General features: G+C 37.1%; 1 protein-coding gene across 11 annotated transcripts in view; it reads right to left on the reverse strand.

Annotated features, from left to right (window-relative positions):
- The window catches only part of cadps2 (Ca++-dependent secretion activator 2), a 150093-nt gene that overhangs the window by 11977 nt on the left and 121439 nt on the right, over nucleotides 1-16677 (reverse strand). For 5 of the 11 annotated variants that reach the window (XM_073868780.1, XM_073868781.1, XM_073868779.1 and 2 more), the window contains exons 18-23: nucleotides 14920-15076; nucleotides 9713-9854; nucleotides 7683-7802; nucleotides 5770-5799; nucleotides 2137-2292; nucleotides 1906-2053 (exon numbers count right to left, since the gene is read on the reverse strand). In XM_073868780.1, coding sequence (XP_073724881.1) covers nucleotides 1906-2053; nucleotides 2137-2292; nucleotides 5770-5799; nucleotides 7683-7802; nucleotides 9713-9854; nucleotides 14920-15076 — 753 coding nt within the window. The remainder of the gene's footprint in view (nucleotides 1-1905; nucleotides 2054-2136; nucleotides 2293-5769; nucleotides 5800-7682; nucleotides 7803-9712; nucleotides 9855-14919; nucleotides 15077-16677) is intronic. The other 6 variants (XM_073868784.1, XM_073868782.1, XM_073868785.1 and 3 more) reach the window with 2 other exon arrangements.

Here is a 16677-nt window from a genome sequence, read left to right on the forward strand (position 1 = left end):
CCGTGTTATTCTGTAATCTTTTCTCCTTTATTCCCAAAACGCAATAAATGCCACTCTTCCTCCTCCTCTGCAGAATGCAATAAATCCGCTCAACAAATCACAGAGCACCATTCCACACATCGTAAACAACAATGGCGGCGCGTTGAATACACACAGAATCTTAGTTTTCCTCATCTACTTTGTACTTCATGATCATCAAACAAACAAAAACAAAAGTGGTGGTTTTCTGTGGGAAGAAACGTAAGCAATCAAAATCGAATAATTTACGTGAGAGGCACTAGGGAGACGGAAAAATGTCGGCTGTTGCTTGTTCTCCCAAATGCATCAAGCTTCTGTCATGCTAACACATTGACCCCAGGGGATCTTATGTAAAACCTTCTATTATTTTACTCGAAGTCAATGAAAATCGAGCAGGACCAAAACATTTTACAGCTGATCGCTGTCAAAAAAGTTCAGCTACGACGTCCCAAGTGTAACAGCAGCAATGACAGAGTTCTTAATATGACAAAGTAAGTGTTTTTTATTATACCATTAATGTTTATTTTTTTAATCAGTGTATACCACTAGTCAACTAAATGAATATAACATGGCAAAGATTAACGCACATTCATATAATGATTCAATAGATTTATAGAATTTTTGAAAAAAACTTGGATTTATTGCATTTTGTGGAAAAAAATAATCAGTTTTTATAATAAATCTTTGAAAATCTAATTACAGATTTAAATTTTTTATGTTATTATAACCTAAAGATGATATGTGAAAGTTTGTAATCTTGTCACTTTCTTGGTATAGAAAACACGTTTTTACCCAAATTAGTCAAAATGGATTTATTGCGTTTTGGAACCAAACTCTTCATTTATTCATCTATTATGCAAATAGGCAATAAATAAATGCTTGACAAAATCTTTTAATAGGAAGAATAAATACAAAAATAAAGCATTCATTTTGGACTGAAACTGAAAACGTGTTACTCTTAAATTTAAATACTCACCTCAAGCCTAAAATTTAAATGAATACACCTTCAACCCAAATAATAATGTGCTGTAAAGGGAGATTCACCCCAAAATTTAAATTAATAATTTTCTCTCTCTGTCTTGTTGTTACAAACCTGTATAAATTACTTTATTCTTATATACACAAAGAAAAAAATTGGGGAAAGGAATGTGTGTAACCAAACGGATCAGAAGCCCCATTGACTTCCATAGTATTCCTTTATTCCTACTATGGAAGTCAATGGGGCTTTTGATCGGTTTGGTTTTAAATGATGTAAAGTGTGTAATTTCTGTGTGTAATTTCTGGGTGTAATTAATTCAATGCTATGCAATAACTAACTTATCCTAAAGGGTCGTTAGCCAGTCGCTAGGTGGTTGTTAAGTAGTTGCTTACCATTCAAGGTCAAAAGAGCCCACCCGAAAGCCACTATGATGTTACTCTATTCATTACTATAGAAAGCTAAATACTAATACATGGCTTGTTTGTGGCTTTTTGAAGCTATAATGGCTGTTCTGAATGTTTTTGCAAAAAGATTGACTGTGGTTTATCCAAGGTCTTGGAGTCACAAACCTTTATTGTGAAGGCATAAGAGATATATAGTTATAATATCGCCCAAAGAAAAGAAAATATAAACACTTTAGTCAGACCTAAAAAAATAATCTGAAGTTCAACAACAAAAAATAAACTCATATGAGGTATTAAAAAGATAGACCTTTGGCAGTTTGACAGCAATGCCTGTACGCTTTAAACATCTAAATACTGCACTTAACATGTTCATAATCTAGTTATCACCTTTGCTGTGAATTAAACTAAGCTGGTATTTTTATGAGACATATGGTGCTTATTAGATGTTTTCTAGTATGAAGATAGATGTGACTTTTTCAAAGCGTTGATAAGATGGTGACATACCTCCTGACCTTGATCGAGAACACAGAGCTTTGAGCATTGCTTCTTGGCATCCATGAGAACATTATACATGGTGCAGACGGACAAGGGCACTCGGAAATCTGTGGACTTGCTGGATTTCTGCATTTTCACGTCAAAGGCAGCTTTGGTCCTAGATATCAGAGATGGTGGTAAGCATGTATGTATATATGACAGACTGATCTCAGGATTTATCTGTCGGCTACGATTTCCAACCTTTTGACACAGGCTTCCATCATATCACTGGCCATGAGTTTGAGTCTCTGCTCCAGATGTTTGGCGAACTCGGGCTCCGGCCAGTGTAGGTCCATCACGAACATTTGGAGAGCATCGAGCTTCCAGAACAAATCTTCGGATGTAGCCGAGCCATTACTGAAGAAGACAAAAATGTGAAATGTCAGCATTTGATTATCTTTGTTCTCTTAAATGTCTGCTACTTAATCATTCAATGCATTGATGTAACATTGTACAGGTATGTTAATCTTTTTACTTGAATTGAAAAAAATGTGATAAAATATTACTGTATTATAGACTATATGTGACCCTGGACCACAAAACTAGTCATTAACCCCTTAACTGACGTAAAGCTCTGTTGAGTGTGTTGTACACCTTCAAATGAATATAGACAGTTTCAGCGGTAACAACATAAAGAAGCGGCTTTCGTGGTCAACACGTAACTTCCGGTAAACTCCGCTAAGAATAAATAACAAGTAAGTCCTTTTAAAGTAGTTTATTTATGTAACAAGCAAAATAAACAACACGTAGATTACCTAGAAACCAAAACATTTGTTATTTTCGACGAGGTATTTGTTCAAGAGTTCAGTGTCAGCAACTAGTCAGACCATTAAACAAACAGAAACCGGAAGTAAAGTTTGGACCAGGCGAGTAATCGTGTCTGATGAAAACGTATATATAACTTTTTCGATATATAACAGGCGAGTAATTGCGTCTGATGAAAACGTATATATATATATAACTTTGGCATTTTTTGTTCTAGAGGCCTAATATTGGTCTTGTTTTAAAGAAGACACTTTAGGGTTTTTCACAGAAGTGTCTGGAGGTGAAAATATTAAAATAAAGAAATTGTTAATAAAAAAAATTTTAATAAATAAAAATAATGCAATAACATATTAATTGTATAAATAAAATTATAAAAATGTAAATGTTTCACAAAATAAATAATGTAAACATGAAGCCATAAGTCTCAAGCAATTGTGATCCAAAAAAAAAGAGGTTTGTGTCACACTTTTGTCAACGGTTTGCTGCATACTCTTGTCACAAATTAATAAATTACTGTCACTGCATTATTATTAATGCAAAAAGGTTTTGAAATATGAAAATTAACTTCTTAGAGCTTTCAAATTATACATAGTTTGTCAACATTTTTTAAGATTTATAGAATATAGTGTCATGAATAAAGAATAATAAAATATGCCTGTAACAAAAAAACTGTCACTACATTATTTCTATCATCAGATGACCTTGAAATATGACAAAAATACATTCTGAGAGCTTTCCAGTGATATATAATCTGACAATATTTGGCAGAGATACAACTATTTGAAGATCTGGATTCTGGGGTTGCAAAAAAAAATCTAAATATTGAGAAAATCACCTTTAAAGTTGTCCAAATGTAGTCCTTAGCAACAGAAATTACTAATGATGAATACATTTTTATGTATTGCCTCATGCTTTGCATGAGGCTGTTATTGTATAGTTTTATTCTGTAAAGATAAAGACTTGTAAATATTTAAAATTTATTTAACTTTGAACAAACTCTTGCCAGTAAATAACATAAATTTAAATCTACGGTAAATTACCGGCAACCCAGCTGCAATAACATTGTAAGTTCTACAGAATTTTTTTGCAGTGTACATTTGATCCTTTTTTCAAGAGCAGTTTGCTATAGGTGTGAATTCTCCAAATAAACTCATGCAACTTTAAACCAAACTAAGTTAAATGTGAATTTTAGTTTGCATTAATGGTGTTTCCAATTAATCAATAATATAATAATATAAAATTAATATAAAAACAAATATGTTATTATGATATAATCAATATATAAGTGGTCTAGATTCCACTAAACATCAGTGAACAGAAAGTAAACTTCAACCTGGCCACAAATAAAATAGACCGACATGACATCTGAGCCCACATTTATAGCCTACAGTATATTTCAGTTCTCTTAAAGGAAAACACCACAGTTTTTCAATATTTTACTATGTTTTACCTCAACTTTTGCAGCACTTCGACCTCGGGCGCAGTAAGTTTGAGCGAGAGGGGGAGTAGTCAGGAGTGATGATGTTGCTGCGCGCCGAGGTTGAGGTGCTCTTCCGCCGTACAATGTAGTTCTCGTTTTTATTTGCTTAAAAATCCCCACTTTTTATTTTGTGGCACTATACTTACTCGTGTAACTACTCTTTAAATTGAGAAAACATGGAAGTGTTTGGTGGCTTCTAAATTCATCCCTGTTTGGATCCTAAGGAATGAATGGGGCTAGGCTAAATGCTAACACATTAATGACACGCTGTACAAAGATTAAGTGCACGCATTGAATAAAGATAGGTATGTATTAATTTGTCTAAGTTGAGGTAAGAACATAGTAAAATATTGAAAAAAGGTGGTGTTTTCCTTTAAAGCTGCCTATATTTATCATGAACCAACCAATGAACAAACAAAAATTAATGCACAATTAAACAACTAAATGGTCTGCAGAGATTAAAAAAGGTCATCTCGCACCCAGCCGACTGAACCGCAGCAGACGGCACTCTCCATCTAACTGTAGTTTCACAAGCTGTGGGAAGTCTAAATCGAGAGCAATTTCAACTGATGTTGTGTGCAGACTCCACTGGGTTCGAAGGGGCTCAAGAGATCTCCACCAAGCGAAACAGATGGAGTGACACTGCCGTGTCAACCGCAGTTAACACGGCAACACGTAGCCGGGGCTCACGCGGGTGCACGGAGCCAAATGCCCGGCAACGGAAAAGGGCACTCATTCCCCTCGCTGTTAAAAGACTGTTACCTTCACAAGTGGCGGTCCGGGAAAATAAATCGTTTGGCAATGTCCGCTGTGCAATTAAAAGGGGCGAGCGAAAGCTCCCACTCGATTAATTAGCGGCAGCATGGTCCGCGAGAGTCCCCTCGGGGGTCCGCGTCTCCGCCTCAAGCCTGTACGAGCGCAAGAAAGAGGCGGGTTGAACAAATGGATGAGTTTCTCGCCTGATGAAGAGACTCCCTGGAGGGGAACACAAAGTTCTTGCTGAATCTAACAACCGGCTAACCACAGAGTCCCCTCTGACAGTCACCCACAGGAATACACCCACTACAGACACATTTTCAGGCTTGAAAGCTGGTGTGCTTTTGCAGTTCACACTCTAAGCTAATTGAGATGGATGTGATTTAACATTCAGATGTTATTTAAGCACTCTTGGACGGTTTTGTAAAGCGATACTGTTTACAACTTGTTTAAACGCGTTCGATACAAATGTAGTTTCGCTTGTTGCGTGAGAGTAACTAAAAATCCTGACCTGTATTTTGATCTAATCTGTATTGTGTACTCGAAAGAGCTATACGATAGTGTTACCCTGATAACCCCCGACAGAAGAGAGAAAATAGTGTTGTTGTTTATTATACCGACATCGCACGCTCACAGCAGGATTAAACGCTCTCTCACTCCGCAGAATGAACTGCCGATATGTGGCCGCCTTTCCACATATCACAAGAGAAATGAATGTTTATGGAGACTCACGCGCCCATGTGAATTATCTTTTAAACGGGATGCGGTGAAGGGAGAAACACAGAGACATCAAAAAACACAGACTGAAGTGTTGAAATATCTGTGGTACTCACAAAATATCTGGCAAATTAATTCCTTGCCCTCTGTAAAATCAAATGCATAACCATGTTAAAATTTTGTCAAGAAATCGTCCGATTATGACAAAAAGCACCATAGGACGCAGGGCTCCAGACTAAATGAAGACAAGTTAAATCAAATTATTTTTTCAAATGCTATCACAAACGTCTTTTTAGTTTGTGCCTTGTGAGACCAAAAACTAATAGCAAAACAATTTTGGGAACGCACTAAACAAACATCAACACATGGGTGATTCTCACGAAATTAGTCTTATAAGGTGTCATGAAACATTTTGATTAAAAAAGTAAATGCTATCAAAATAAGAAGCATACAGTTACTAACATCTCTTCATGTACTATTTCATTTCAAATGACAACATACAAACCAATTTTGTTGTTTTTTTCCACATTTAAGGAGAACATTTTCATTACCGCAACATGACTGGATTTGGGTTCTTTGACATGGAAAATTTATAATTAAAAAATCTAAAAAATAAAAGCTTCAGTGCATGTTATACTATAAACATTAAGAGTAAAAAAAACATGTGGTATTTGGTGATCATCGGTAAATGTACAATAATAAGGAATATAAATGTGTCCAAGACCAATTTTATCATCCTCCGCAACAATTTTCAATCATTGTTTAAGCCCTTACGGAACTAACATTAAAAAAAAGTTGTTGGAAGGGACATAATTGACTGTGACACTCAAGATGGCTACCAGGTAAGCAGTTCTTATTTTTCCCTCCAGATAAAAGTTGAAATTTTGTTTGTCATAGTACCTAGACAACTTTTTTGTTCTCCTTACCGAACCATGAGTTTATAAATGCATATATTTAATGTAATATCACGTTAATAATGATAATCTAAAAAATGTAAATAATTCTACAGGAAATATTTTTTAAATTCTCTAAAAATCATGGTTATAGTAAGTTCAGACCTTAAAGGTGTAGCGGAGGATTTTCTCCACTTTAAAAAAAAAATGCAATTGCGCAAAACTCCTGATTGACAACTAGGAGGACCTTGATGATCCACCCGGAAAAAGAAAATCCTCCACAATACCTTTAATCTTATATGTGCAAAAAATTGGCTTCAAGGGCTTTTTAAAATTCTGATGCTGGACACCTTCTTCTAAATCTGGATTTCGTGAGAATAACACACATGCAAGCACATCCACATCACCCATGCAAACATGCACTTAAAAACAAGAGATACACTACCAGTCAAAATGCATTTTTGTTTATCATATTCAAGTTATATAAACTTAAAATGACACAAATGTGACAATTATGTAGTAACCGAATCACACAAATCTCATATTTTATCTTATCCAAAAAGACACACTTTGTGTAGCTTACAGCTCTGGGCAATCTCTCAACAAACTTCATGAGGTGCATCCTGGGACGCTTTTTAAATCATATTAGTTCCCACGTACAATATGCTGGCCACTTGTTGGCTGATTTTCTTTCGCTATCTTGTCCAACTGCTACATTTTAATTCCCTTTAATTAAAATGCACTTTTGTGAAGACATTCATATGCTAACCCAAGTTGTCTACAAACTTATTTCAAGTGCTGTATGTCCATATTTTGATTGGCAGTGTATAATGCTCAAATCCATTACAGTTAACAACATAACTCTCACATAATCATGCATCTTGGAATTTTAATAAACAGCTTTTGTTTTCCAATTTTCCAAAAGCTACATTTTTGGTGCATTAATATGTTTCCTAAAAATTGCTTTAACATTCAGTTTAGTTTAAGATTCATCAAGATGACTTTACACTCCAAAACATTTGCTTGGTGCCATTTCTGAGATTGACTTCTGTAACTGTGAGCACACTTTTTGAAGCTATAATAAGCATATGTCAAGAACAGTAAGCAGTAATGGTGCCCAGTTGCCCCATACACACGTGCTATCACACAACGGCCCCATCCAGGATGGGGCAGAGAAGCTGGGCATCTGAGGAAGGTTAAGAGGCAGGTTGGGAACTCTGGGCAGTGGAACGCTTGGCAGATTGTTGGTTATAGTCCTGCCAGAGATCAAAGAGTTAAAAGCAGTAAAGTACTGACAGGACAGAGAATGAGATGGTACATTGATATCAGATAGAGCAGGAGAAAACAGTAATTGACTGATCGTGGGAGAAAACAGAAAAGGTTTATCGATAAGCAGACAGACAGGAAATACAGTAGACCTTAGTCAGAGCAGACGCCATCTTGAATTCAACATGAGTTTAGGATAAAAAGTTACGCTGCGTCCAAAACTGCCTACTTCTATACGATATAGTAGATGAAAAGCAGTATGTGTAGCGAGTAGTATCTCTGAATTCATAGTATTCGAAAAACAGTAGGCGAAAAGTACTCGGATGACCAACTACTTCCGGCAAGATTCATTCGATGGACACTTTACTATACCGTGAGCCCCCAGGAAAGGAGTCACCCAATGAAGAAGAAGAAGAAGGAGAGGTGTTGTTTTATTTAAAAAAGTCTGAAAGCATTAACGTGGCTTTAATTTAAATGCAAATACATTATTAAACAGCTGTCCCTTGTGGTTACATTGCACTTGTTTAACGTCATTCCAGTTAGCGACTAACTTCTTGTATGAAGACGTATGTCACGTGATGTATCAACGTGAAGGATGTCATACGTCCGAGTTCATTTATACCATCCATGTTCATACTATATAGTACCTACTGTTTGAAACGATTGATAAGAACGCACTTCATCTAATTCAGTACCTACAGTCACAGTATGTGATTTTGGACGCAGGGTAGTCTGTCAAACACACTCAGGTCATACAGTACATCTAATCATTTTAATTTTAATTTTTCTATCGACTGCAAAGTTGTAGGTAGACGTCCTCAAAGTTTCGCCTGCTGAATTATTGACACCCAGGTACACTACACTAATCTACAACACACTGTAGTAAAATACATTACAGGTAGGTAACCGTAAAGTCAAAAATGAGAAGTAGAATGCAATAGAGAAGGATAATGATGATGATAATACTTTAAACTCTTTCCATTCTTTGCAAAGTTAATTGGTTTGGCCTCACATTTTAAAATGGAAAACTGCAATCAACGAGTTAAAGTAGCAGTAACCTTAAAGGCACACTTAACTTTTTTTTTTGAAAACATGCTCATTTTTCCAGCTCTCCGAGAGTCAAACATTTAATTTTTACCATTTTGGAATCCATTCGCTGATCTCCGGATCTGGCGGTACCACTTTTAGCATAGCTAAGCATAATCCATTGAATCTGATTAGACCATTAGCATCACGCCAAAAAATAACCAAAGAGTTTTGATATTTTTCCTATTTATAACTTTACTCTTCTGTAGATACATCGTGTACTAAGACCGACAGAAAATTAAAAGATGTAATTTTCTAGGCCGATATGGCTAGGAACTATACTCTCATAATGGTATTACTTTCCATACTTGGTATTACATGGTATTACTTTCAATAGCAGGGGACTATTTTCGGGCACTGCGTAATATCATTGCGCCTCCTGCAGTCATGTTACAACGGCAAAGTCCTTGATTATTACGCCAGAATGAGAGTATAGTTCCTAGCCATATCTGCCTAGAAAATCGTAACTTTCAATTTTCTGTCGGTCTTAGTACACGATGTCACTACAGAAGAGTCAAGTTTCAAACAGGAAAAATATTGATTTTTTAGTGTGATGCCAATAGTCCTATCAGATTTAATGGATTATGCTAAGCTATGCTAAAAATGGTACCACCAGACCCGAAGACCAGCTGAATGGATTCCAAAATGTCAAAAATCAAATGTTCAACTGTAGGGGAGCCGGAAAATTAGGACACCTTCGAAAAAAGTGGAGTGTCCCTTTAAAATGCAAAGCACTAAAACATTATCCACTGTTATAGAGCAAACTTTTGTTTTTTTAGTTAAACAGGGTCTCAGTGATCACAGTGTGTCTTACTTCACAGACTGCCACGTCTCCTGCTCAAAGCCACGGTGGATGGACTGAGCTATGGATGACTCCATCAGGTCGATGTAACGCACCACCAGAGGGACGTACAGCTCCTGCAGGTGTTTGTGAAACGTCCCATTGCAAAGGTGAGCTGGTGAGAACATAAAAATAAATGGTTTACAATGTTGCATTGGACCAAAATAGTTTTAATGGTTTTATATAATGAGCTGATTTTTTAACATGCTAGACAGCAAAATAATACAGCTACTATAACATGTTACTGTTTTTTGCCACCCATAACGGGGGGAGAGAAAGAGAGAGAGACGTCTCCTCAGACATCATTAAGTATAATTCCCATCTCTCTGCTCTTCATCATTAACACTAGCCTTTTTACTCTCATGGGTCTGTGAGCTCATTTCCCAACCATTTACCAATGATGAAACTCGTTTGAGCATTTAGTGTCAATGTCACAACACTATTTTATGGTTTTGTTTGTACAGGCTAAAAAAACTACTAAAGTCAAGAACAATTAATGTTTAAGTTAGTACAAGGGTGAAATGCAAATTACTTCCCTGTCTAAAACAAAAGGGGATGGATGAGTATTCATCCGACTGAAAACCTAATTTGCTCTGGCACAACAGGTGCCACAATGCATCTTTTACCAATTAAAATAAAACTTTATTTAGTGTTTCATGATTCAACATTTAAAAATAGTAATATCCTGTAAAATTTCTTATCGTCTTATTTATATCAGCAGCATAATTCATACCCGCAGTTGATTTCTCAAAAACCATCAACACCGTGACACGTTCAATACGTTATTCATTGAGCAAAGGCAAAATAATGATAATTTTGAAGAGTTAAAACTTTTTTTAAAGAGCACCTATTTCATTGCTTAAAAACAACGTTATTTTGTGTATTTGGTATAATACAATGTGTTCGCGTGGTTTATGGTTAAAAAACACACTATTTTCCACATACCGTACAGTTTTGTAACTCCAGATTTCCCTTTCTTCCTGAAACACATGGATTTGAAAAGCGCTGTGCACCTGATTGGCCAGTTAATCTGTATGTTGTGATTGGCATGAATACTAGGGATGTAACGATTCAACCGTGTGTCCCATTAAAAATGCCTGTCTGAAACCGATTCTGAATCGTAAGGCTGCGATTCTTTGTTTCATGCACAGCTTGTGCGTGTACTACGACATTTGGTCAGTAGGAAGTCCTTTTCAATCTAAAATCATTATGAGTCGGAGTCGTTTATAACGTGCATTTATAAAAGCAACACTCGTTAAACAAAATCATTTAAAATACTATCATGAAAATACCTGAAACAATTCGAAGAACAGTGATATAAATATTCCTGTAGACATTTCTTGGAATAGCATTCGTAATGCTACTTCTTCTGTGGCACAAAGGGAGTTTCTGCACGGGAGCGCCCCCTGCCGTTCGGATGTGCCTGGATTTCACCGTAATTCATTTAAATTCATTCATTGAGAAAACGCGCATTTGCACGGTTAATCGTTACACCCCTAATGAATACCTCTGACGTCAGGCGGAAATGTGACGTTCCATACCATGTTTAAAAGATTCGCGCACAATGCAATGCTAACAGGAGTTAACTTACAGGCTGTGAGTCAAAGCGGGAGGAATTATGATAATATCGGTCTTCTCTACGTCACCAATCCCAGGAAGTAAACTGTATTTGTTGTAGTCCAAGAAAAGAGATTTACGTTGGAGACGATAACCCGCGTAATCGTTTACTTTGAGGTTTGTACCTTTTGCATATCGTTAACATGAACTAACACACACACACACACAACAAAAGAAAATGTAAAAACGTGAATCAGACAATAGGTGCTCTTTAAAGAGCATTACAGAAATGCATTGTTTCTATTAAAACACTTGTGGTGCACATTCACGCATGGTGTGAATAGGATTTAAAACCATGAAATTAGGAGATTTTGGTCTTAAGATGTAACATATTGTTACCTCATTGTTGATCAAATGCAGTCCTATAAGACTCTCTAAGCTGTGCACAATGAGAGATTTGTGTCCTTTTCACTTGTGTGGGAAGACTGCAAACAGTTGGTTAGAATTACATGTTCAATACTAGTAAATACTTAAAGATCCTGAATGCATTAATTCCCCAAAAATGGCAATATGATTCTGTGAACGTGAACAGGCATGCCTCACATTTATGCCTTAACTAAAATAACTCCTACATGTCTGGCAGCGGGTATCTTTCATTAGATTTCCACCTGTACATAAAGATTTCTTTATTGAGAGAAATACAAGACAGACTCTTGTTGTACTGCGTGGGAGTTTCATACTTTATTACATTATTGCGACGACTATCTTTGTTATAAGAGGCTTGCATTTGCATTGTCCTATCACATCGATTTAAAAAAAACAGGAGAATTAACAAGACTTAATTGTTAATCTTTCCCGTAGCTCAACTAGTACAGCGGCACAGCTCCTAGTGAATGTGCATACCTTATTTCTAAAGTGTATCGTTTAAACGCACAGTAAATCTTGGCTGGAGTTGTTGTCATATCATTAGCTTTGCACATAATTAACTTCCTGTTGCGTTTTGGATTATTTTATGTTAGTTAAGGGAGCCGTAATGGGATACTGGCACTCAGGACACTCCGCGGTCTTCCGAAGCCGCCCTCCTCAGCTGGATTCAGGTATCTGCTTAGGCGAATTTCAAACCGGTGGAGATAATTTATCCTCCAGTGCCACTAACTGATCACACAATGTATCTAATTAGTGTGTTGACAACAACAGAGCACAGCGTGTTAACCTTCTTCCCTAACAAGGATTGTTTTCCAAATCTACATTGGTGTTAATTAGTGCGCTTAGCAGTGACAACATGCGATCAGAACTTTGGACAACTGTGGGACAGTTTTGGACAGGGGTAGAGAGACGGAAAAAGAATTTATAGGGATAGGTTTAAATAGATAGTTCACCAGATAAATGAAAATCCTTTCTTTGATTTTCCGCAGAAGTGGGTGATTTTGGTTTGAAACGCCACAAAGAAAAATAAATGACAGAATTTGTTATATTTTGGTTAACAATCCTTTTAAAGTTTGCATGAAACAGAAGTAGCAATTGTCTTATTTTCCCCTGAAATAAGAAAAAAGGGAGGGGCTTGAATTCATCCATTGAGAACTGATTGGATCGATTGAAGTTGGGTGATGTTGCTATTTGCTAATCGCTGCGATTTCCCAGGCCCCACCCTCGCACCATTCCTCATGATCGGAAGTAAAGAGAGATCATTTCGAGGAGGAAATTAGCGTTTTTGATTAAAGATTATGAGGGCACATACCTTTTTTTAAATATTAAAGATCACAGATAAGTCATTTGTAAAAATACCACAATATTCCATTAAAAAGTTTTAGTTTTATTTCAATTTAATTTTGACTTTAAAGGTTAACCCTAGAATGAAAAGTATGTGTCATTCCATAGCCCTAAGATCTTCATTTATCTTTGGAACACAAATTAAGATATTTTTAAAGAAATGTGAGAGCTTTCGGAGCCCTGATAGACAGCAACGCAAGACTTTAAAGGACCAGAAAAGGCAGTAAAGCCTGCGGTAAAATAGTCCATGTGACTAAAGTGGTTCAATCTTCATTTCATGAAGTGAGAAGAATAACTTTTGTACTCTTACAAAAGCAGCACATACATGCGTTAAACATTGGGGTCATGCATCAGCCATAGATATAAAAATACATAGATGCCCCATTAACGGCTCGCATCTATGGAGCAACCGAATTGATTCTTAATTTCAGTTTCGAAAATGAACGAAGGTCTTATGGGTGTGGAACGACATGAGGGTGAGTAATTAACTCTTTTCCCGCCATTGATGAGTTAACTCGTCAATTAAAGCGTAACTAAACCCCTGGTCAGAGCCTGACTCCACCCACTGGCAATATTTGAAAAATGCAAGAAAAGTGGGCAGATCCCAACGGAGATAGAGGGGACGAACTAAGCTCGTACCAAGCATGTGGTGAGATCGTAACAAGGGCGTGGTGAGCTTGAACCTGCTTACGTCACGAGTTACTTTTTGGACCCAACATCCAATAGGAAAATTCAACTGCAGTAGCCACCGTTCAACCTGAAGAGGGCAGCACTCAGACGTTTTTACACCATATATTGTAGTATTGAAACACTTTATGTCCAAATGTCAAAAAAAACGTACTAAAATCAATGAACAGCAGTAATAAAGCATCATTCTTACAGATCATTAACTAAAAAAAGTTGGTTAAGGGTTTAGTTACTCTTTAAGAGAAAACGCTTCCCTGCCAATGATAAGTTTTTCCGGCAATCCATATACTTTTGCTATTATCCACCAGGTGGCATAACTTATAAACCCCGGAGGTATTCCTTAGGGCAAACAGTTCAAACTCCGTATATGTTTTGAGGATCGCTCTGAATCTGATCTCTGTCAAAAGTCCTTCACAAAAATGCAATTATCTCATCTTTTTGTGCAAGATTTGCCATTTTTTAAGAAACCTACGCATATTTGAGAGGTGATAAAAGAGTTCATAACAAACGCCTGGGTCAGAAATCTCTAAAATGCTGCCTTCAAAGTCACCTTCATCGTCTTGTCCCACAATTCTATGTGTGTGCATAACGGAATGTGATTGGTCGAGCCAGGCTGAGTACGAAAAAATAGAATCGCGGCCAAGAAAGCAGCTGAATCACAAATTTAGTGTAAATAAAGTTATATATTTCACTTTTTACACCTTTTAATTGCATTTCTAGCGAGAAATTAGTTTTGCAGGTTTCAAATATGTTTATATTTCAAATTGAATTCCATTACGCTGCCTATGGAGGCTGTCCGAATGCGTTTTCCGGAGGTGCCTTAATGCCGCTGAAGTCACTGTCTCATGACTTCAGTTTTGAAAACAGCCAACATTTTAATTCCGAACTAAACTAACTCTTTAAGGGGTGGTTTCCCAAACAGGGCTTATCCTAGTCCTAGACTAAAATGCATGTTTGTGCTGCCTTAATTTAAAAACACCTTGTACTGACATATCTTTACATATGTCAGTGCCATTGTTTTGTCTCTAGATGCACGCCAGTTTTTTGTACTACTTAACTACATAAATGTTCTAATATAACTAAGGCCTAGTACTGGATTAATCTAAACCCTGTCTGGGAAACCGCCCCTAAGAGAAAGACGCTTAAAAAATAAAAACGTTACATACGGTCAGTTCGTAGGAAATTGTTGAGCAGCTGAAAGAGAGGAAAACTTTCCCATGAATCTTGCGATTGAACAGCCAGAGCTGCATCCATGTCCACTGTATAGAGTGACAGGAAGGTTTCGGCGTGCTCGGCCATTACCTCTGGCCACCAGGAGAAGGCCTGCAAAAATACAGAAAATCACACAAATTTATATCAACTATGAAGGTATGGGTGTAGTTTGTGTGAGTAGTAATGTTTTCCTTAACAGATAAATTTTCCATTAATGTGACAAAAGCAGGATATATGCTAACAAGTACACAAAAGTCAAAGTACTGATGTTTAAGCAGGGTACACACTTCAATTCTGACAATACAACAGAAACAAGGATGCAACAAAAAAAAGGCTTTTAGACATTCCTTAGTGTACAAATCTAATTTAAGTTGAATAGTTTTTAAGTAATATTGAGTACACACTCACTAACACACTTATATTTTCCCTCCGGGTATTTACACTATACTAAAAGCAATTTATAATGTGCATGTTCCCTAAGTGCCAAACCCATGGCCTTGGTCTGCCACCATATGCTTTGGATAAAACACACATTTCACATATATTTCTCTAATTTTAATCTTTATTTTGATCTGATTTAAAAATGAACTGCCAACAATTTATAGGCTAACAATTAAATGCACATAAAAATATCTTTGTAATCATTACATTAAAAAAAATCCGTAGAATAGCAGATCATGTTATTGAAACAACAATTAGCCATGAACGTGTCTTTTGCCGTTGACTGCAGCACATTTATTCTGAATTCTCCAGAGAGGAGAAAAGCTCAGCGCTGTCCTCCTACATTAAAGTCGGCTCTTTATTGTTTGCCATGTGCATTGAAGGCCCTTCTGAAAAGATCCAAGTCCATCAATGCATCTCTCTCTTAGCATTCTTCCACACGCCGATTCGCGGGGACAGCTGCAGCCCACTTAATTGAGAGAGTATAAAAAAGCCGGTCCATGTCTCGTGTTATTCTTTACGCCGGCACGAGCCAAGAACTTTTCGTCCGAGGCGGTCGGCGTCGAGCCGTGGGGATAAAAGTGCAATCAGTCATAGTGAAAAATAAGTGATGGAGAGAAGAATGCTGACTTATTGAGAGACCTATTGTGTTGATATCTGCAAGCGTGTGCGCGGACGGAGACGTCACAAGTCACTGGCCTTGACACAGAACGTCCTAAAAGGCAGGTTTTCGGTGTGAGCTTTTTACTGCTAAATCTAATTCGTGCTTGAAAAATTCCTATTAAAATGTCTGTTGTAGATAACTTGCTCTCGTACCTTTACAGTTTTTTTCTGTTTATATTACAGTGCACCTAAAATGGTTACAACATTTATGGGTTTCAAACTACCATATTTCCTCCTTCTATGGAGTAGTGGTATTTCGAAAAGGATCATTCATCCTCATCAGTATTGTGTGAAGCCGGATGCCTGGTAGAGTAATAATTTGAATAAGAAATCATTTGTATTGCGTATGTGTGTCGAACCCAGCCATCCCTGTGTGGTAGAGCCCTGCAAGCCGTTGGGGCCCGACAGGCTAAGCCCATTTGGGCCGGGCTCGGGACGTTTTTTTTTTTTACAGACCGGGCTCGGGTCGGACTCTGGCTCATTTTCGCGTCTTTCCTCATTGTGTGTGTGTGTTTGCGTGTGTAGCAGAGACAGCGCGCATCTGAGAGCACGCGTCCGAGAGAGAGAGAGAGCGCGCATCAAAGAGCGTGCGCGTCAGAGAGAGCTTA

This window comes from Misgurnus anguillicaudatus, chromosome 6, assembly GCF_027580225.2.
Source record: "Misgurnus anguillicaudatus chromosome 6, ASM2758022v2, whole genome shotgun sequence".
Taxonomy (NCBI): Eukaryota; Metazoa; Chordata; class Actinopteri; order Cypriniformes; family Cobitidae; genus Misgurnus; species Misgurnus anguillicaudatus.